This window comes from Pezoporus flaviventris, unplaced genomic scaffold, assembly GCF_033815535.1.
Source record: "Pezoporus flaviventris isolate CSIRO_AGI_PZ_B2104156 unplaced genomic scaffold, CSIRO_AGI_Pfla_v1 ptg000050l, whole genome shotgun sequence".
In the NCBI taxonomy this organism is placed as follows: domain Eukaryota; kingdom Metazoa; phylum Chordata; class Aves; order Psittaciformes; family Psittacidae; genus Pezoporus; species Pezoporus flaviventris.
The window spans coordinates 3,924,239-3,946,213 of record NW_026892598.1 but is presented as its reverse complement, the minus strand read 5'-3'; the positions used below and the strand labels follow the sequence as shown (position 1 = coordinate 3,946,213).

Sequence of the window (21,975 nt, the reverse complement as noted above, 5' to 3'; positions counted from 1 at the left end):
AATGCACCACTGCAAATTGCGCTGCCTCTGTCTCTATGGATCTATTGATAAACATGGAAGCTGCTTTTATAGTAAGGTATGTAAATTCCCTACAACATGCTATCAAAGTGCAAAAAGACTCAAGCATTTTGGGAATACTGAGAAAACCTGGTATGGACACAGGTCAATTTTAACATTATTCTACCAAATGTCCAGTCAGGAACAGTCCACACGCTCACAGTAAAGCATATAAAAAAAAAATACAGCTGTAGCATGCCCAATGGACAAAACCATTTAAGTTGAATTAGGAAATTAAGAGCAAGACACAAGCACAGGAATAGTAACTCATCCATTACATATTGAAGGAGCAGGGTTAAGTGGGGGGAGCAGTGGGTCTGTCGAGGTTGTGTGGTGTTGTGCTACATTTGCACCGCTACCCTGAGGAAGTATAGCTGTACCTTAGAGTGGGCAAGCATGAGGTGTGTCAGATGTGGCCAAGAAATGATATCTCTGAAGGGGATCAGCTCCCTGCAAGAAGGCTTTAGTAACCACATTTAAACAAACCTTCACAGACTTTCATTATTGTAAGATAATTAAATTCCATGGTTAAGGAAGGGGAGATCCAGCACTTCTCTGAATCTGCTTTAAGCTCTTATTGTGCTCTGATTCCTCTTAGTAATGCACAGTAAATTAGAAGGACTGGTTTTGTTTTCAATGGACAAATTGCTTCAGTAATTTAATTTGGATTCTACTGCCTCTTTAATCAGCTGTGATGGCTCCAGTGTGGGCTGGTCCAGATATACCCATCCAGTTCCCTCCTTTCAATAACACACGACCTTAGTACAGCTCTTTCATTTTCTTCCTCCTCCTCCTTTAGCAGTTACCAATCAGCTGAGAGTTCACATCAGAAAACTTTGTAAGACATTTCAGGGTTGAATGCAAATAAGGTAGAAACAAATACTTCCCACATTTTTCCTTTCCTAAGAGCTCCATGTTTCACATAGCTCTGCCCAAGACTGCCCGGCGCCACTGCCAGACCTTCACGTCCCGTCCAGCCAGAGCCCTTACTCACTTGGAGCCAAGGACCAGCTGTGTGCACACTCCGCTCTCCTTCATCCACCCGCAATATGGGTCCCTGGATGCTATGCAGGCCCTTGAGAAAGAAAAGCACAAGGTGGCATTCACGATTGCTCCCGCCTTCCCCATGCCTGCAGTGGCAAGAAAACATGTTCTGACAGCCACCTGAAAACACGTACTTTTTGCATTTGCCATGACGCTCGCAACGTCCCAGGGGAACCTTGATGACACAGGTGGAGAAGGCGACATACAGGGCACTGCTGGGCTTGTCAAGCTGCATGCCCACAATCCGCTTGTCCTCCACACCGTCGTAGCTGCACCTGATACAAAAACAAGTTTCAAATGGGTTCTGCTGGGAAGCCAGATGAAAACTTAATGATTCCTCAAGCTAAAGAATAAAACAAATCAACCCCAAAAGCTCCCCCAAAACAACCCAAGAATGGCAGAATTGAATACGGCAAAGACCACACAATATAGCCACTAGAGCCACTGATACCATAAAAGTCAGTATTAAAAATACTGACAGGGGAATAAGAAGTGGAGAAAGACGGCACATCAGACAAGCTTTCTGAAGGGCCCTTCATATTTTTGTGTTTATTCTTCTCCAGTACTCAAAGTAGCTGAAATTTCTACATGATTATGGCTCACTTCAAAGCCCTTTAGGCATATTTGAGGAAGGTTGAAATGCAGGAAATTTCCCTTGGAGAGCAGCTTGCCGGTTGTTGAGTTATTTGGAGAGGAATCAGGTATTTTTTACAGGATTAGAAAATTAATCTTCCTTTGCAGAATTCACTTTTAATTATCCAGCAACGGCTGCATAGGATGGGCTATTTTCTACACGTACTGGAAAAAAAAATCTTGTTGCAATGTAGAGACTGATAAGCAGACATCCCCTTCTCAAACAATTTAAAATTACTCAAAAAAACTTGGCTTCTCTAACTACTTCCCTTTTCATGGGACAATCTACTCTGAGAAATTGGAAGTTCAAAGTCACCCATACACAAGTACAAAAAGTCAGATACACACTTTTCAGGATTGTAAATGTTCATCTCCTCCAGGAAAAGGCTGTCATTCAGGAAACCACTGTTTCCTGTCCGTGCCAAAAACTTCAGGATGATTCCCTTCTCTGATCCCAAGAAAACCACAGTGTAGTTCTGATATGGCCCAGCAGCAGAGTCCACAGCAATTTTGGTCAGGCGGTATCTAGAATAGCAACACAGCATTTTGCATCACTTGGGATTAGACTGCCATTTATTTTATTACATTTTCCATTTCAGAGAACTGCGCAGTAGCTTTCTAGCAACCATGTAACGTATTTAAGCACTCTTCCTAGCTGAATAACCCTGTAAGTCAACACAGACAGCACCAGTTTGGGTACCAAATGGTGAGGAATTTTTGTGCGTTTGCCTGCAAGTCCACGTGTCCAACAGCCAGCAGAAGTGTTTGCAGAAAGCTGAATGGGGCCATTTAGGAATTACCCCAATCAAAAGCAAAGCACTGGCCTGGTGAGTTCTTCAGGCAGGGAAATAAAATTAGCACAGTGAATTTTATATTTTAATTTCAAGCTCTGTCACATTAAAAGCAGCAATAATGATAACTGATCTACATCCAACTTTCTTGGCAGGAAAAGCTGCGCCATTGCAATAGTGAAAAGCTAAAATGCCTTTTTCCTCACTAAAAATAACCACACAACTGCCAGTAAGTGAGTTGGGTGCTGAGATGATACTGAATCTTGGGATGACACAATTTGTTAAAACCGAGTAGTGGTGATTTGGTACCAGTTATTGGGTACTGGTGATCAAAGGAAAATATTTCGTAGAACTTGCTGCTCTCACCTTTGGTTAGAGGTATAGAACCTGACATAAAAACCTGACAGAAGGTACATTACTAGAACTAAGTCACACCCTTCCAAAGCTAAACAGTACCTGGCATAAAACTCTACCCTTGTTCAGAGGGAGTGAGGAAAAATGGCAAAAGTTAGTCATTCTATTCTGTTCACAACTGAAGGGTAGATAAGTAGTATAGTGACCCCAGCAGAGAGTGGGAATGTATTTGATAGGAAGGGGAAGGTGTACTTGAGGCTTGCTGATTCATGAGTCTTTGTTCAAATCCTTTCATTATTATTTTTCTCTTGTTGCCATAGAAAGGATACAGATTATGTGATTACTTCTGCCTGTACACTTCTGTAAACATTAAAACATACCAGCACATAACCCGACAGACATCTTCATATCCTGTGAACATATCCTGGTAGACATATTTGCATCCTGTGTACATATCCCTGGGCTCTCTGCTGATCCTTGCCCAAAGTTTTCTACCGAGATGCCCCAAACACTTGACCCATAAGCCAAGAGGAGGGGTCAACCTTCCCCTCACAGCATTTCCTCCAACATCCGGTTTCAGCACAGCGTGGCTGGAAAGGACTGAGGTTTTTTCCTATCTATCTTGAAAGCTGCTCAGGGAATTCTGCAGCATCTGCTCAGTGCTGCCATTGTTCCTACTTGGATTCATGCCCAGCACACCAAGGATGTTTAGAGAGTTTAGGATTATTCTGAGCAAGACTATCAGCACAACTTGACAGCTACAATGAGCACAAGAGGTACGTACCTGACCATTGTTCTCAGGAACCAGGGTCGATTGACAATGGAAGGTACAGCCTCATCCATCAGAGGATGTGTTTTGATGAAGTTCAGAGTATCATCCGGGAACTCGTTAGAGGTTACGTATTTTTCTAAGGACACAGAGCCAGCACAGCAACCAGGCCTAAATAAAACAAGAGGGTAAAGCCAGAACACTTACTTGATGCCTAGTTCAAATCTCCTTTTGTAATGAGGCCCTCAGTGAAATCTGACATGCATTACAAGGATTTAAATGGGGGATTGAAAAGTTTGGTGTACTTGTTCAGCCCCTCAGGGAAGGCCTAAAATCCTGCTATATCCTCCACTCAAAAGGACTTAACATGTCACCTAGAAGCACAAAGACAAATTTCTTTAGCAGGAGTGTGACATGCACAGTTTGTACTTCATCCACTGACATGGAACATAATCACTGCATGTGTGCATGGCTTGATGGGGCAAGGCGCAAGGGGCTTTCTGATCTGTAAATATCCTAGTGGACTGCTCTTTCCTGGAATAAAGGTAGTCCCTAACATACAGAAGGAAGTTGATCTTTTCAGCATCTGTGAAAGAAAGTTGCTTTCAGTCCTGTCAGGTAGAAAGTGGACTATCGGAGAAGACAACCCAGCAAGCAAACACCTAAACATAGGTTTTACCCTTCTTTCAATTTGGATGAGACAATTCAAATACAGTAAAACATTGAGGCTTTCACTAAAACTTAAATGCAAACCCACTCACCCTATTTCCTAAAATCCACCCTGCTCTTCACAGGTACATTAACCTTTCTTTCTGGAGAGGTCATCTCTACACAGGAAGAAGCAAAATGATTCACCTATTATTAATATTTTGTGGGTTATTTTCGCCAACAAAAGGTCTATTTGCTCCCATTTCATAGAGCATTATGATTCTTCAAGCCTTTGAGCCACTCTGAGATGGGAAGATAAAAGATGGACTACCCACTCATAAGTATGCTGCAGTGCCCAATTTTCATCTGATTTGATGTGGGTAGAGCCACCATCCTGAGTGGAATTATGCCAACTTGAACAAAATATAGAGTGGTTCTGTCATATCTGTCGCTTAGATTTAGATAAATATTCAAACCTTAGGAATCTAAATGTTATGTAGGAAGGTAGCATAGGACTAGAGGAGATTAGCTGGGTCAGTGGGTCTGGTCCCACACAGCTGCACAATAAGCACTACATGTAGAGACTCTGTGTTATTTCTTTTTGTATCCAAAATATTTTGGTTGTTTTGTAACTGCATATAGAATTAGCAATAGAGGCAGAGAAGGAGAAACCAAAGGCATCAGCAGTCCTTGCCAGGGCACTGATTCATAAGGTGACATTCTCAGAGAACTCTAGGGAGCAGCCTACCCCTTTTGGCACCATGGTCCCTATCATTTATGTATACCTAATCTGGAGGCCTATTTCCTCCTAAATGCTAATCACATGATAGGATTAATTCTTCTTTTTAATCTCAAAACTGATTTAATCGAATAAACATAAAACCAAGTAAACCCTGCTGTGCATCTCAGCCAAAAAAGGGAAGAGAGGCCCCTGAAAGGCTCAATGTGGTTCTTAGAAACGTTAGGATCAATAGGAGCACTAATGTTTCTGCACCATACAAAGATACCCAAATAAAACATATTATTTCAAAGGTGTCTTTTGGCTCTCATGCATTTCAATATGAGTTATAAGTAATGATTATTTCTACTAAGCAGATTAATGGCCAAATGTTACATGAAACAGTGTTCACCACTTCACTAGTGGCTAAGAAGGAGCTGTATTTTCCTGTCTTCATCATAACTGTTAGCTTGTTATTGGCTTATTCCACAAACTTCTGATGCAGCGCTCCCTTCTTCCTTCCCATCAGAAGAGAAGATTTCTCTCTCCTTTCCCCCTTTCCTGCCAGTATTTTCTGAGTAAGGCCCAAACAAAAGACCCTAGAGCCCTCAGGCAGCCCTGCACTACCAAGGTAGTCCATTGTGTCAATGAATTGTTGAAACACTGCAAAAAGGAGAAGAAAATCCAGCAGCAGTGCTAGCAGGTGCCTTACTAAGGCTGGGACTGGAAAAAGACACAGAAGTTACCAGATTTTCCAGTCATCTTCAGGCTCTTCTTTTGAGTGACAACTTCAAAATAAAGACAGCATAGGAATACTGTACTCAGCAACTCTAAAACATGATGGGTCAAATCTGGATTTAGGCAGAGACTCAGTTGCCACTAAAAAGTTTCACGCAATATTTTCTTCTGAAGTTATTTAGGATACCCCAAGCAATGTAAAACATACATTAAAGTGGTAGAGCTCAACTGAGATAGATAAATTAATTTGCTTCACCTACATTCATATCATGTTCTCAGGGCAAAGTGCCATTGGTGTAAATGAGTTAACAAGGGGCTGTCAACAGCAACCTGTACAAAACGAGCGCTTGTAGGAAATACGAAGAGGGTGTAATAGAGGAGCCACATGCAAAAAGGATGGAAGTGGAAGCAGTGAAAACAACTCATAGGAGGAATGAGGTAAACTGAATCTCCATTTTGATGGAATGCTGGTTTTTTGTCCCCATGATGCTTCCTCTGTGGCACATTAATTGCATGTTAGCTGCAGAACAGCAATCCACAGAACTGGTGCAGGCCTTGTAATAAGATATCCATTACTGAACCAATTTGCAACAGGTGTGTAATGCACACCACTCTTATGTGATAGATTATTCTGACCAAGTGGATCTGATGTTGGTTTGATTTATGTTACACAAATCTTGCTAAAGTGGAAAAATTCTCACTCAAATACCTTACATTCAAATGCAACTCAACTTCTAATTCACTGTTACAACATATATTTTCAACTGTATATGCACCTTACAAGGCTGTTCAAATTATCAAACCCCTCTGTTTTCTGTGCAGGAACAGAAGAACATCACTATACACGAAACATACCTGGGCTTGGGCACTCGTTCATCAGGAACTGGTGTCCATGTTGAGTCTGGAGACTTTTGTTCTTTGAATCTTCCAGTAAATACATTGGCAATGTCAAGCATGTCATAGGCACAGACTGCAGAGCCAGGGATGCTGCAAAGTGACATTTCCCATAAATTGTTACTGATTCTGCAGTTACGCATTAGATCTTGACTGAAAAAATGCTATATAGAAGACTTCCTGTCAGAGGCTACTTAATCCTGAACTCTGTAACCTCTGAGCATTGACAGGAAAAGCCAGCCCCATGGAAAAACCTGAAATATACCAGTTATCAGAGAGCTCCTTCTAGAACAGTATGTTGCAAAGCCTCTACAGTAAGAAGCAATTGTAATAATCCTGAAGAAATGAAAGAATGTGTGAGACTCTGGGTACCACTGACAATGCATAAGGAGTAATAGCCAGTCTCATTCAGAGCCCATTATGTGAAAATTCAAGTTCTTGTAAGTTGCAACATCTCTTGGCATTAATTCTCACAGTCCCTGTCATGGCTTCACTGCAGAAAGCTCAGAAGTTGGTGCTGATCAAACTGGGAGAATGCTGGAATGTACCACTGACCTGGCATTTACGTGTTATTACTCCATCCTCCCACAGCCTGATCTCCAAGTTTTCCCAGAAGAAAGGAGTGAATTATGCTCAAGAATTTGCTTAACTCAATGAGGTGTAAAGAGCTTATAGAAGCAAATTCCATTTTATTTTTAGATCATAAAGTTGTAAATTTCAGCTTTTTGATTATATGCATGCAAATCCCTAAACCTAATGATATCCTTACCTACATACTCTCTAAAAGGCTCAGGGGTTTTCCATGGTCAGTTACTTGGAAGCATGAACTATTCATTTACCCACCTTTCATTTTTTTAACACGAACTACTATGTTTATGTCCGACTTCCACTGCTTGATTTTATCAGGTAAATAGCATCAACCCAGCTGGCTGAGGCTTTCAATCTTGCTTTTAGCTACTAGGTTATATATACACCAAAGAAAAATTGCAGGAACTATAATACTGTTGCAGAGAATAAAATTAAATTCATAAAGGTATACACATTGATAGTAACTGTTTAAATATTAAAACATTTTGAAATGATTATTACTGAAGAAAACAAGAAGCAGGGAGACAGTATTAGTCTTACTTCGATCTCCCCAGATTGTGTTTTTTTATGGAAGGGAGATTCAAAGCTCTGTATTAATCTGATACTACACAGGAGGAGTTTTAAACAGAGGCAGCCACACGTATGTTGATGTAAGAGTTGGTGAAGGGTCTATTTGGCCACACATAGGACCTCACCCTAAAAGACACCTCGAGCTAAAAGACCCACTCCAGCTAGAAGATTTTGCACTTTGTTGAATTAAGCCCTAAAGAAAAAAAAACCCTAAAGTCTTGAGGAGTGCTGTAAAGAACTAAAAGCTCTGAGAACTGTGCTCAACCCATAACTACACAGTGACTACACGGAGTCATTGTGCTCAACCCTTAACTACACAGAGAAGACTGCAACAACTTTCACTCTTGAGGATGGCATTTTGCAGGTCCACAGTGTGATAATGCCAAAAGGATGGAGTACTGTGGCTCACGGCTAAGGCATCGCCCAACCTGTCACCAGCTCCTGTCCTGAGTGAGTTTAGATTAGACCAGGGAACCTCTTTCAGCTCACCCAAAGAGAAAACTTTGTTCCAATGATCAAAGATATTTGTTGTAGCTTTTTCTCAGTAGGGGAGGAAGGAAAGAGATCTGTCCATGTGAGAGGCAGGTTTGTTAATGAGGTGCCTCCAAACCTATGCACCTTTCTGTCATCTTCAATATCTGACAAAAAATGGAGCCTATAAAATAGTAGCTTGATTTTAACACCAAGTACTTAGATATTAAATGTGGGGAAAACTATTATTCATGACACACCACAGGAAATACTATAAGAATGGGAAGACAATCTCAGTTTTGAGATAATGTTAAGATACAATCTATTTTCTGATGCTGAATCTCTGTTCGTTCACTTCTTTTTATTAAGCTAGTTTGCATAAAAAGAGATCATCCTAATTTAATTCTTATTCCCTATTGGTGTCATAATCATTCCACTGCAGTTCCTCGCGTTTTGATGTCAAAAGCAGCAATTATGCATTACAGGCCTGGGCTTACTCTCACATGAAGTCAGTTCACTGCATGACCTCACTGAGGTCAGGCTTGAAAAGACATGGTGAGTGTACAGCAAAACCAGATGAATTTCAGCAATAAGGTTCTCCTTTCAGCTCAAACATTACTCTGTGAAACAGCAATATATTTTTTAATTAGAGTGCTACTATTTTTTTAACTTCTCTGGGGGACCTTGATAATTAGATCCAGTTACTTTCCTAATAACTTCTGGAGAAACATGTTATAATGTGCAGTGGTAATAAATTCTTTGCAGATGAACTGATGCTTTGGAAAACCACATGAACAATGAAATTCGTATGTTCTCAGGACCCTCTGCCCCAGCCAGCAGGACGGTTTAGGTTCTTGGCTCTCCCAGGAGAAAATGTAAGAACCTGTAGGGATACATGAAATAAAGGGAACGAGTACTAATGTGGCTTAGATGTAAACAGCACAGGCCTAGTCCTCTCTTTGTGAGAAAAACAATAATCATATTTTCTCTTCGGAATAACATTCTGCTAAACTTCTTGGTGGCTGGTCTGAATTAGTCCCACGTATAAGAAAGTATGACCAAGGAACATGTCCAGATAGTAAATGGCTGAAAGCTGCTCTAAGTTATCAGATATAAAATGCAGTAAGCAATACAAGGGTATCTTAAAATGAAACATGAACTACTGGTATGAACGTGGTAAATAATAACTACATTGTGCGAGCAATCACTTTTGGTACCCTCATAAAGTAAAAAGAAACTGCAGTGAAAAGCAAAACATGAAGGAAGTAGAAGGTAAAAGGTTATTGTCCTTATTACCTATTATACGGAGTGGAGAAGGTTGCTAAAACAACATCCCGACCATTGAAATGGATAACATCTGTAACTGCCTGGAGTATGTTAAAGTAAAAGTGTGAATCGCCAGGAACTGAGCAGTTCAAACGAGCCTTGAGAAAGGAAGTCCACTGTTTTTCCAGCACTCTCTGAGATCCTCCCATGTCATTTTTGCAAACCTGAGCCACCCTTGGGAAAACTACCTAGAAGGAGTAGAGCAAAAATAATGGAGAAAATTAAATGCTTGTTTGAACTAAAGATTTTGTTGGAATTCTGCTTTTACAACAAGGTGCTTAATTTAATCCCACGTTTCCATAATCTGTAACAAATAAGAAACAGAGAAAAATTAAGCTTTGGAACAGTGTGCTATAAAAGATAAGGCTGTAGCATTTACTATACAGCCATAAATCCTTCAGGAGATCTGTCCTCAACCCACATAAAACTCATTTCCATACCAACTGCTTAGCTTTCTATTTCCCCAAACAAAAGCACATTTTATATTCACAATCCCTGCAACCCATGCTGCCTGTTCTGACTCTTGTGTTTTCAGCACTTAAAACCTATGCAGATCTCGCTGGGCTTTTATTCCTACCTTCCACCTTTCTGACCTTGGTCAGCTCTTCTGACTACTTAGTCAGAAAGATATTATGAAATTAGCAAAAATGCAGAAAGTGTTTAATTATTCTTTGCAGAATGGCAGAGCACAGAATGCCTGCCCCTGTTTTTTCAGCACTCCAAGTCAGATTTCTTAAAGAATAATATCTCCCTGTTTTGGAGTTTGTTTTCAACAATTTCCTACTAATCTGAACTACCTACATTTGCCTTGTTCTTTTTATGATTTTAGAAAAGAGGCTCAGGTATACACCATCACTGTAAGAAACCACCCTGTTTCTTTTCAAGGCAGAACGTTTCACTCCAACCAACCTTTTGGCTTTAGCGATAGGAATCTTCTCAAAATGATGACCTTGTCATCATGATTTATGGTTCTCATTTCAAGGTCGCTCCTAACGGCATTGGTCCAAGAATAGCATATGTTTTGTTCCTCCTGAATCTGACAAAGTCATTCAAGGCAATATTTTTGCCCTTACCTTTCCCATGCTGTTGTACTCCACTGCTATTTCTCGGAAGAAGAAGTAAATGTAATTGCCATAGTCCACTGCCTGGACAAAGTATGGTTCTAGGAAAAAAAATGAGACATCCTATTTAGGCACCGCGTACAGCATATAGCATGCAAAGAGAAGCCGAATACATTCACACTAAACACCCAAAGGTGAAATGCTTGCTGAAGCTTGCTCAGATTTCAGAACTAGCAACATCACCACTGCAGAAGAATCACCGTCTGGGGAGAGGACAGCTGGGGAGAAGTCTGTGCCAACATCAGTGCAAGGTAGTTAAAGTGTTTGCCACTAATACGTCTGCCCTGCTTGAAAGTATGAGGAAAGGTAAAGAGGCAATACATGTAGCGGTATGCCTGAGGGGTCCAAGCAGTGCTCTTCATGGCTGTGTGTGGAGGGAAAACCAAACATGTAACTGCTTTTGCCCACACATGACCGTAGTAGCAAGCAAAGTGGGACTAAGTCAAGACCTGGCAAAACATTTCTGCACTCAGAAAAAGACTTCAAACTATGGCTTTGCTCACTGTTAAAATCATTCCAAATGCTAACTATTTGTAATGCCTACATGAAGCTAAACAGCACTGCTCTTAACGAGGGCATTTAGAGCACAGAAATTGCCTAATTCAATGGCAGCTGTACAGTCCCTAAGAACCTAAAAGAAAGGCTTTGTGCAATATTCACATAATTTTATTTTCATTGATGAATCTTAATGTTACAGGACAAACCCTCTATCCTTCATGAAGCCTTGACTGTTACCTAACACACTCCTGGGGGGCAAGAATATTTTCTAACACAGTTCAAGCACACCTAGGTCTGCAAGTTCCAACCTTTACATCCAACAGCTGTAAGCTGATGGATTTCAGCTTGGAAAGATGCTGGAATATATATTGTGATCTACCATGCTCACAGTTTCTGCCAGGTGCAGTAACTTGGGGTCAGGAGAAGAAGGAGAGAGATAAACAGGAAGCGGTGGTGAAATTAAATAACAGAGAGGTCTGTCAGGAATACAAGACTCATCAGAGATGCTGCTTGTTTTGTTTTGTTTGTTTATCTACCTTTCAACCACTTTGAGTCATGCTTAACTGTCCGCAGAGTTGGGCTGTCTCCAAGGCTCCGGTATATGACTGCATCTATTGCAAGGAAGTCGGTCACTGTGGCAGAATACAGCTTTCCCTCTGAGGAGGAAAGAAATTAAAAACAAGAGGGGAGGTGCATTAGAAATAACCTAATTCGTTTCTCTCATCAGTCAAATGAGATGGGGCAAACAATATCATCACAATCTCCTTAGGAACATGAAGGGAAAAAATTCAGCTAGGTAAAGGGGACTGAGCACTGAACAAGCATGTCACCAATTTTCAGAACTGTCATATCAGAGGGATGCTGTGGGAGAAGAAACCTTATGGGGTAATTTTTCTCCAGCTTAGGTAAGTCATACCCTGTCCAGTTTCTTTGCACATGCCTCTGGTTCAATGCTCATAAATTCTGCCTACATTTGTAAGCAAAACAAATATGGGAAAACTGTGACAGAACTGTTAGTTTTAACTGAGAAGGCAAGCCAGACAGGTCTTATGGACTGCAAACTAATTGACACGTAAATTTCTCCCTTTGAGAGCACTCTTCCTCTGCCAAAGATCACTAGGAAAAAAATCAAACAGCATGCACAGAGCCCAGGAGAAACAGGGATACAAAGAGATGGAGGAGGATTGCCTATCTATGTTTCTTTTCTAAAATGTGTTTTAGGCATTTTCTGCATGAATTATGCATTCCTCTCTGTTAAATAACTGAAGGACAAGCAATCAAAAGGACAACCAAAAAAATTCAAACCTATGAGGAGGTAAAAGCATTAGTTCCAAAATTTTTAAATTACATTTGCTGTTTAATCAGTTTGCGGGTCATGGTAACTGTACAGGGCTGTTTTCCTGTGTGAGACACACCTTGGAACATGAGGTATGGTAGAAGCACAAATATTGCAGCATAAGGACACAACTCTGTTGTGTCTACATAAAAATCAGAATGGCCTTCATCTCATTTGACAGAGATTATGTTGCATGCTGGGCCTTAAAGTCACCAGCACTGAGGACATATCCAGCAGAAAGCATAGAGGCTGCTATTGGTCAAGATCTTCTCATTGCACTTAGAGACAATGTTTTATTTCAGCTTAAGATTTAAAACTCAGACTCTTCTTTATTAGCAGGACTATACTCTGAGCCTTCATATTTCCCATCATTATTTGGCTATTTAAAAATGGGCTTCTTCTCTTAGCAAAACAGAAAAAAATAATTACAAAATAAAAAAGCGGATAGTAAAAATGATTTTAAAACAGAATAAAAAGCTGAATTGCTTAGATATGGATATCTGAACTCATATTAATATAATCACACTTTTATTTCCTGCTAAATTCCTGAAGACCATGTGACCAATTATAATTTGCGCATGTAATAGCTACAGGCTGCAAGAAGAGCCATATTCATGTAACTGCACCCAACAGACTCGGATGAGCTGGATCAGTGCCCTAAACTGCTCTGAAAATGCTTTTCACTGCACTCCAAAAAGTTACCATGAGTATTAATATGTATGGCATATAAAATGGTGATTTCCTGAAGCTAGCAGATTTACACAGTATATTCTACAAGAATGTATTTGAACAGTATCACATTTATTCTGAATCATCATGAAAGAGCATGATCATTTCCATAAATATATTTTTTATTTTCAAATACTGCGAGGACTTCTTCAGTGACAGACTGGGAGTCATCTTACTAAACTTCAGCTGCATGTAAAGTAAATTAGTCATAAGCGCTTCCTTGGCCAGTACTGTGAGAAGTGCTCTTCTGAAAGATTGTTCAGACTGCCCTAAAGATAGGGAATCTGAGACACATGGGATAAATCTTTCCCTGAAGGTGTCTCTCTCTTTCCATGGTTTATGAATTACCTGCTGCAATCAGAGAATTTCTACTTTATGTTCTTTTGACTGCAATTAAGAAACTACATACTACCACCATCATCATCACTATTTTGAAACAAAAAGACCCATCTATTTACACTTTAAAAAGTAAAAAAGAAAAAAAAATTGCAACCTGCTATAAAATCTCTCATTTTTGAGGCAGATGATGACCCCTCAAACACAGTAGTGCTTACTACAGCTCTTCAGCCACAGATTCAGTTGAGAATGGATGAAATACTTGCACTCTTAAATCTTCAGAGGAACATATAAAGTATGTCCATGTGAGCACCCAAGCTCTGCTTTCTAGTATCACATCTGCTGAAGAGGACTGACATTATCATGTCTGACTTTGGTATTATGTTTACCACCTAGTTTACAGGCAAATCTAACAAAAGATCAGCATGGTTCACACTAAGGGAAGTTCAATAAAGAAACAATTTAATCTGGAACTCATGAAAAGAGGTAAAAAACTACCACACAATCAACAGCCCAAATCAACTCCATTAATAATCGCTCACTTTTCTTAAATATTGTAATAGAAATCAGAGTTAACTGTATTCTGCTGCATGCAGCATAATTCATTATTAATCAACCCATTTCTTTTCATGTCTGCAACAGCCAGTAACACAACACTGAGATGTTTTCTGCTTTAAAATAAAATCACCTTCCCTCTCCTCCTAGATCTAGAAAAGGGTACACCACAGCATGTTACCTAACTTCCTTTTATTACGAAGTTTAACTTAAGCTTAGAGTTGTTAAAGTGCATGTCATAGAATCACAGAATCGTTAGGGCTGGAAAAGACGTTATGATCATCTAGTTCCAATCCCCTGCCATGGGCAGGGACACCTCACACTAAACCAGACCACCTAAGACTCCATCCAACCTGGCCTTGAACACCACCAGGGATGGAGCATTCACAGCTTCTTCGGGCAACCCATTCCAGTGCCTCACCACCCTCACAGTAATAGAATCACAGAATAGTTAGGGTTGGAAAGAACCTTAAGATCATCTAATTCCAAGCCCCCTGCCATGTCCTGCCCACCTCTCATTAAAGTTCACATAAACCTTGACTTTCCTTGACTTCTGCAGAAGCTGGATGCAGCCAGAAATGGTGCCTCACACTGGTCTGGCATAATATTATCACAAATCCAGGAAATACTGAAGTATTGAATCAGGAAACTGAGCCTTTGGGCAGTGTTCATGATAGTGAAGTTACTACCAAAGAAGGCGAAGCTTCTGTGCTAGTGATTTCCTTATGTCGCTTATTTTTAGTCACTATTCACTCCCTTTGCCACTTCTTAGATTTTCACATTCTGTTGTCAAGGGTCAGAGTGTTATGTCAAGCCTGGGCTGCAGGACAGAAAGCAAAACGTTTATCTCTGTCACTTTACCTGCAAACAATGCAACGTTGGCATGCTTTGCATCATAGGGGCACCTGGCCATCCCACTGAATTCATCTCCTAGAACTTCCAGGGTATCCATCTGAAAAATGAAAAGAAGCTCCTTAGAGAGAGAAAAAACTTCTTACACAGCATGAGGCTTGTGACAATGTTTCTTCTTTTCTGGGCAGGGAGGAAGGTGCTTTCTCTAACTATGCACCTACTACGAGTTAAAAACCCGACAAAAGTCATGGTGTTAAAATCAGTCTGAAAAAAGTGCATGCAGTAAATCAGGCGTTCTTTCGGATCTGATCACTCTTACCCCAACACATTTTACAAAAGTCTTCAGTCTATATTTTATCTGTACACAAGCTTCCTGTTGAACTGTAGCAGGCTATGTGGCCCGTGGTTCTGGCAAGGATTCAAAATTTATCCTCAACAGTGATCCAACAGAAGCGCTCTTATACACAGAAAAGACTGCAAGCCACAGCAGTCAGAAGAAACAACACTAGGACAATTATCTGTGTGTGCATTTTTCTCCCCAAAGTCCAGAGATCCTTCTGCTCTAGTCTCAACAGTGGTGCTCTCTTTCTTGATTTGCATACTCAGAAGGATGCTCTTGAAGTCTAACTCTATCAGTTGACTCTGTGTCACAGAGAAATCCTCTTAACTGTCAGGCAAGAATTAATCTGTGCAGGAACTGTAAAATCTGAAGCTTAAGTATAGCTCCTGGGAAATACATTCACCCTGAGCACTGATAATCATACAAATGTACAGGTCAACTTCACACTACATTCAAGAGGGTTTAGTGAGCTACGGGGGAATGATACAGTGCTTACCTCTTTAAGATCCTTATACTATCATATTTTGGGAGTAAGAATCTTTCTAGTATATTCAAGTCACTTCAGCAGCTCATACTGTATAAACCACATACAATACAAATTCACAGAGCATGAAAAATAACCCACCTGGCACCATCAACTTTTAGCTTGCATGTTATAGCACCCAAGACCTCCACTGGTCACCATTTGTTTTCTGTCATGTACCCTTCCTGTCAGAACCCACTCTGAAAGGAACTGTGTTTATTCAAGGGCCCATCCACACTTCCATTGGCAGGATGGACGAACAGCCCTGTTTTCTGCTTGGCACAACTTTAGTTCTCTATATACACTGCAGAAATACATGGAGGAAAAGCCAGGACAGCTACTGGAGAGACCTCCAGCTGACTCCAAGAGGTATGACTATCCAGCCTCTGCAGCTGAGCAGCAGGTGAAGCAAGTGTGCAGAGGCCATATGTCAGTGAATGAGATGTCTGCAGTAAGGGTAAGGAGGGCCATTTATACTCCTTCCATCAGGATGCCAACGAAATAGCTGTATTAAAAGACACCTTTCTTACAAGTGGTCTGGTTGAGATTTGTCAGCTCCACTAATGGCATTAAAAGCTAAACAATTACAAACTGTGCTGGAAGACTAAAGACAGCATTGAGACCAAGCAGCTTCATTACATGCTAGCAGCAGGAAGCAAGAAAAGAAGAAATGGCTGTCAACAAAGTAGCTATCTGCACCACACAATTAGCATGACACAGGCATGTGTTTTTATTCAAATTTGATTCTTCCTTCACAGATGGAAAGAAAAGCCTATTCTGAACTTCAGTGTTTCCTAGAACTAGCCATCACAGTAGCTAAACAAGGTAAAGCAGCACTGCAGAAAAAGCAAGGAAGAGAAGCAGTCACAGTGAATACCAATAAGGAAGTCGATTTCCTGGATGTTTTGGTTTTTCTCTTACAGTAACTCTGAGCCCAGTGAAATGAATGAGATTGTACTGTGACTTTATCAGAAAAAGCGCTATCAAAGCTGAATTTTCTTTTTCCTAAAGAAGGATGAGAAATGACCTGTGGGACGTAGCAGTGCCTGGAAAAGCAGAGTCTGTATATTAAAAGGGCCTAAATAAATTCACTTCAAGGTTACTTTAGAGACATACACTGTTGGGGGTAATATCGGATTATACTGGTGCAAACCTGAGAAAATGGGAAGCATTTGAATAAATGCAGATAACCAGGATACACTTTGTCAAAGGAAGACACTGGGGTCAGTGAATTAATGTTGAGTACCCATAGACCAGCACAGTTTTCTACATTGCTCAGGACAATGTTTTGGTTTTACAGGGTCTCCGTTAGTGAGGAATACATCACCCTCCTGCTGTACCTTTCCCTGTTGAGATCTGCTGTCAACCACTTTTACAGCACACAGTGCCATAGGATATCCACAGCTATCTGCTGGGTGCCAACACCAGTCTTCTTGGAGTTTCCTGTGCTAAGCCCTCAAGCGTCTTAAGTACTGGCTTTGGTATTGAGAAAAGTACAACAGAGACATTTAAAATGTGCTACTCCAGAGGTAACCCTTAGCATAAGCCTACAACTTGATATGGGTGTCAGTAACATGCTGAGGAACTTTCTGAAGAGTGACTGCATCCCCAAGAGATCTGAAGGACTCTGCATCTGTGGAGGGCAATACAAACTAGCAATAAACTCTTGACGTGCAGGAGTTGAAAAGAGGAAGGTAATCAGCCCAAGAAATCCTCAGAAATACAATCAATATTGAGCTCTGTAGCACTGAAACAAGTGGGGATAAATGCTACAGAGCTGAATGATGCACTGTTGAATGACAACCTCATGCTGCTGCCAGCAGAGTCACAACAAATCCAACAGAAATACAAGGCGCAAACGAAATCTCACAAAAAGATCACATACCTTGTAATTCCTGCAAGAAGGGTTGAATGCATTTGTTCCACAGATAAACAGTGTATCCTCATTTCTTTTTAGGAGAACCTTAATAAAATTATGACATTCATCCTGAAGAAAAATAATAAAATAATTTCAACTACTGTATTTTAAGTGTCTGGTTTTATTTTTATGCCATGATATTTCATTATCAGGTCTAAAATGAAATTGGCTGGTAGCCACTGTGATATTTTCAGCTTTATTTCATCTACATTTAACCGACAATGAGCAAGATGCAATTGATTTATATTCCAGTGGTTTAAAAATGGTTACAAAGAGCTAAAGATATTATATTAATATCATAGCTCAGATTTTGCTATTGTTCACATAGGTGAATTCTGTTGTAAAGCTGCTGCTTTTCCCAAGAGTGAAAAATCTGATCTTCCTCTCACCTACGTTGCTGTAAGACAGTAGCATCACCAATGCAATGTATTGGCATAAAGCATCTGTAACTAGAAGGGGAACAGGTGTAAAGAATCAAAGAGTCTGCATCTAATTCTGATACCACATGTGCTAATCATAGGTCATATACAGTAGGCTAAAACTGGTGTGAGAAACAGTCCTTCAACATCTGTACACATTCATGCTTTCCGATGCTTTACATGCTTTCTGATGCTTTACACAAACTTATTCGTAAATTCCTTCTGAAGGATGCACAGCAGCATTTACCTTTTGAGGCAACTGGTAAGCAAAATCGGTACACTAAGCATTATGTCCAAAATCCTCAGTTCCTTAAGTATTTCAGGATATTCCTCTGTCTCCTGTTGTAATGTTTTATCACATTAAAATATTTTTGCAAATTAAAGGCTTCAGTAAGTTGATGGAAAAAGCAATTACTGGCAAGAAGTGAATGGCATGATCCATTCCACATCACAGACAGCAGCCTGAGATAATAGTGAAGCAACTAAACTAAAGTGGCAGATGCAGAAGAAATGAAAATTGCCTACCTTATGTTTTCCCTTCATTCTGCATGTGTCTACATCAGCTTGTCTAGATTTCCATGTCAATTTCTGCAAGGATCAAGAAAGAAATCAATTAGAGCCCAGAGGTTGTTGCATTTAATTTCAGAAGTATAAGTCCCTTAGGGAAGACTAGCTGTTGAACATATATTTATTGAAAGCTTTCTGCACACTTTCTCCATGATTAATTCACCACAACAATGAAAGATCAGTGATGTGGAGCATGCACTTAATTTTGTATTGTCATCTATTCATTAGACTAGAAATGTATCCCCTTTTTTATAAAGCCTAAGCCAACAAAATTCGGCAACAGACCAGGTTGCAGAAATATGTGAATTTTTCTTAAAAACACTAGATCCTCTCTTCTTTTAACTTGATGTTGTAAATCAGAAGAAACATTTATGGATGAGATACTCTAACTGGATTCTAAATAAAACATGTATTCTGGAAGATAATATTTTAGCTTAGAAAAGAAATCAAATTCACATAATTCTTATCACCTCAATTCAGCTACCAGACCCAGGAAGCCCTCTACCTATTAAGACACTGCTGACTTTATCTGCTAACACTCTTTTACCAGAACATTTACAGGCAAATCCTAGCCTGGATATTTTTGTGATGAGTTTCAGGAGTGGTCAAGTGTGGTAGGCTGATCAATTATAATAAAACTTTAAAACCATATAGCCTAAATTAGTAATTCCTCAGGCACTATTGACACGATAGGCCTGATAGTGTTTCCCATCAGTAAACTGAGACACTGTGCATTCATGAAGGGCTCCAAGCTGAAAGAGTAACCATGACTGTTTATTTCCATTACAGGCTTGTACCCTCACTTCTGATGAGTAACTGGCCATAAGCTCATCTTCAACATCACTCACAGTTACAATGAAATCTCTGACCTCCTACAGTAATCTAATGTCCAAATTCATATGATTTTCTGTTGGACCAAGGCTGTATATGGCACATATTGCACTGTATGAATGCAATGCAAAGAAGATGAAGGGAAATTTTTTCTAGTGTGTTTATGTTAATACACAATATGGTAATGCAGACAAAGCTCTTAGGTTGAATGAAACTTCCCACGGAGATAATGTGAATATATCTACAAAGTGATGTTATAATAAGATTTTATTTAGTGAGTACTTGCATGAGTGAATAAAATTTGTGTGCATGAAAATATGTAAATAGCACTGGCTTTTTATGATGAAAGTTCCCGTATACTTAATTGGGATAGTATAGCTATTACAGAAAACTGCTGAATATAAATTAATAGATGTTTGACAGATGTTCCATCAGGGACTTCACAGTATTTCAGTATAGATTGCTTATCAGCGCAGCTAAATCACTTATCAGAAATTCACAGAGGACATGATTGCTATTCTAGCTTTCCTCAAATATGATTAGCAATGCCATCTTACTTGCTTGTTACAGCTTTTACAGCAGCACAGGCAAGTTGTTTGAAACAATGCCATCGCTTGTTCTAGTGTTTTGAAGTTTGCTCTAGTGTCCTTGCTTTTTGGATGATGATAAAAGCTACTTACTTTGCTGAAATAAATTTCTTCTGTATGTGATGTGTCCATATCAACAGTATAAATATGGTCCCTGTAAACGAAGACAAATGAACACAAAGTCAAATGGAATAGTCAGTTCATTTTCTATGAAGAGAGTTATCTATCACAAGATAATCCATAATCCATTCAAAAAAGATCACAGGTTTTACCATGGAACATTACTGGCAGCACTGAGTGCTTCTCCCAGAAAAGCACTTTCATATATAAACTGTTTTCCTTCCCATTAAGAAAAAAAAAAGAAAAACGCTACAAAACTTCAAAGAAAGATTCTATCCCAAAAGCAATTATTTGAACAAATGAGATTTTGGAAAGATGAGCCTCATATAACTTCTGCTCTATAGGTCCTATGGCAGATGTCACAATCTAGCATGCAGATGCTTTTGCTCTCTTCCTTTCTTCCTCTCTCCCTTTTTATTTATTTATTTAAAATTACATGCCTAACCTCAGCTGTGATAATTTGATTGATAATTTGGTAGATATGAGGCTGACAGCCACAAAGCTATTCACAGAAATCATTCTTCACACACTGGTGGCCAAACTAAACTAAATAAATACTCTGCTGGAAAAAGTTCACATTTCTTAATTGCAATCCCTTTCCTGTTTTCCTGAGAACCTGTCCTTCTCTACAATTAGCTGCCAATCTCTCCCTGGAAAGAGGAAACAGGCTCAGCTACTCAGGTGAAGAGATATTCATAAACATTCTCCTCTCTGGAAACTGAGAACAAGGACATATCTATATGAAACCTAAAATGTGGGAAAAAAACCCAAAACAAAACAAAAAACAAAACAAAACAAAACCCCACCAACCCCTTAACACTGTAGTAACTGCCACATCAAATTTGGACTGAGCATCTCATTTTTCCTGGAAGTAACACAGGCTTTTTTTAAAATGCAGGAAATTGTGCAGCTGGAGCATGATCCACAGCATTGAAGGGGTCTGTTGAAAGTAGGATACAGACTCCTTCCGTTATTAGAGAAATCCTTGCTCTCAGAGTTAACTTCATTTCTTGGGTTTTGGGGAAACAATGCTAGTCTCTTCAATAAAGCAAACACAAAGTACTGCCATAAAAGGAATAAGCAACACTTCTCTCACGTGGAGAAAAGAGGCATCATTGTTGCAGGGAACTGGCTTTTAAAAATCTGTTTCTTATGGTGCTCAAGGCTGTTTGCTTTGTGTGACACCAAAGTGAGGAGTGGTTTGTTTCTTCTCTTCCAGACACTGTAAAACCAGAGCTGTCATTTACTTCCAAGATTGGTTTAATTTTTCAGTTTACTCTTTGCCCGACTTTACTGGCAGAGCATTAGTTTGGGGTTGGTACTGGAATATACCAGTACCTATTATACCAGCTTCATAGATTACTGCACAGTTACCTTTTTATGTACATCACCCTTTGTTACTGTCACTCATACTACATAAAAGTAGGCACAAAATCTCTTGAATTGCAAACTAGGTGCAGCTGGAGCTCTAAAATCCTTCTTCCAGTGAAGCTCTTGATTTTAATCATTGGTGTTGCTTTCCAACGATTATGATTTTTTTCTTTTTAAACAAGACAATTAGAAAACATAGTGGCGGTACTCAGAATGAATCTTGAGTTATTTAGTTCTACTTTCAATAAAAGAGCTTCCAGAAGAGCTAACT

The 21,975-nt window shown here is 39.7% G+C and overlaps 1 protein-coding gene across 6 annotated transcripts in view; it reads right to left on the bottom strand.

Annotated features, from left to right (window-relative positions):
* Positions 1–21,975, bottom strand: part of SEMA6A (semaphorin 6A) — a 114,934-nt gene that overhangs the window by 36,033 nt on the left and 56,926 nt on the right. For all 6 annotated transcript variants that reach the window (XM_061468701.1, XM_061468704.1, XM_061468705.1 and 3 more), the window contains exons 4-15: positions 20,307–20,367; positions 18,754–18,816; positions 17,777–17,878; positions 15,038–15,128; positions 11,757–11,876; positions 10,675–10,763; positions 9,572–9,789; positions 6,608–6,739; positions 3,664–3,819; positions 2,083–2,259; positions 1,236–1,376; positions 1,052–1,132 (exon numbers count right to left, since the gene is read on the bottom strand). In XM_061468701.1, the coding sequence (XP_061324685.1) occupies positions 1,052–1,132; positions 1,236–1,376; positions 2,083–2,259; positions 3,664–3,819; positions 6,608–6,739; positions 9,572–9,789; positions 10,675–10,763; positions 11,757–11,876; positions 15,038–15,128; positions 17,777–17,878; positions 18,754–18,816; positions 20,307–20,367 (1,431 nt within the window). The remainder of the gene's footprint in view (positions 1–1,051; positions 1,133–1,235; positions 1,377–2,082; positions 2,260–3,663; positions 3,820–6,607; positions 6,740–9,571; positions 9,790–10,674; positions 10,764–11,756; positions 11,877–15,037; positions 15,129–17,776; positions 17,879–18,753; positions 18,817–20,306; positions 20,368–21,975) is intronic.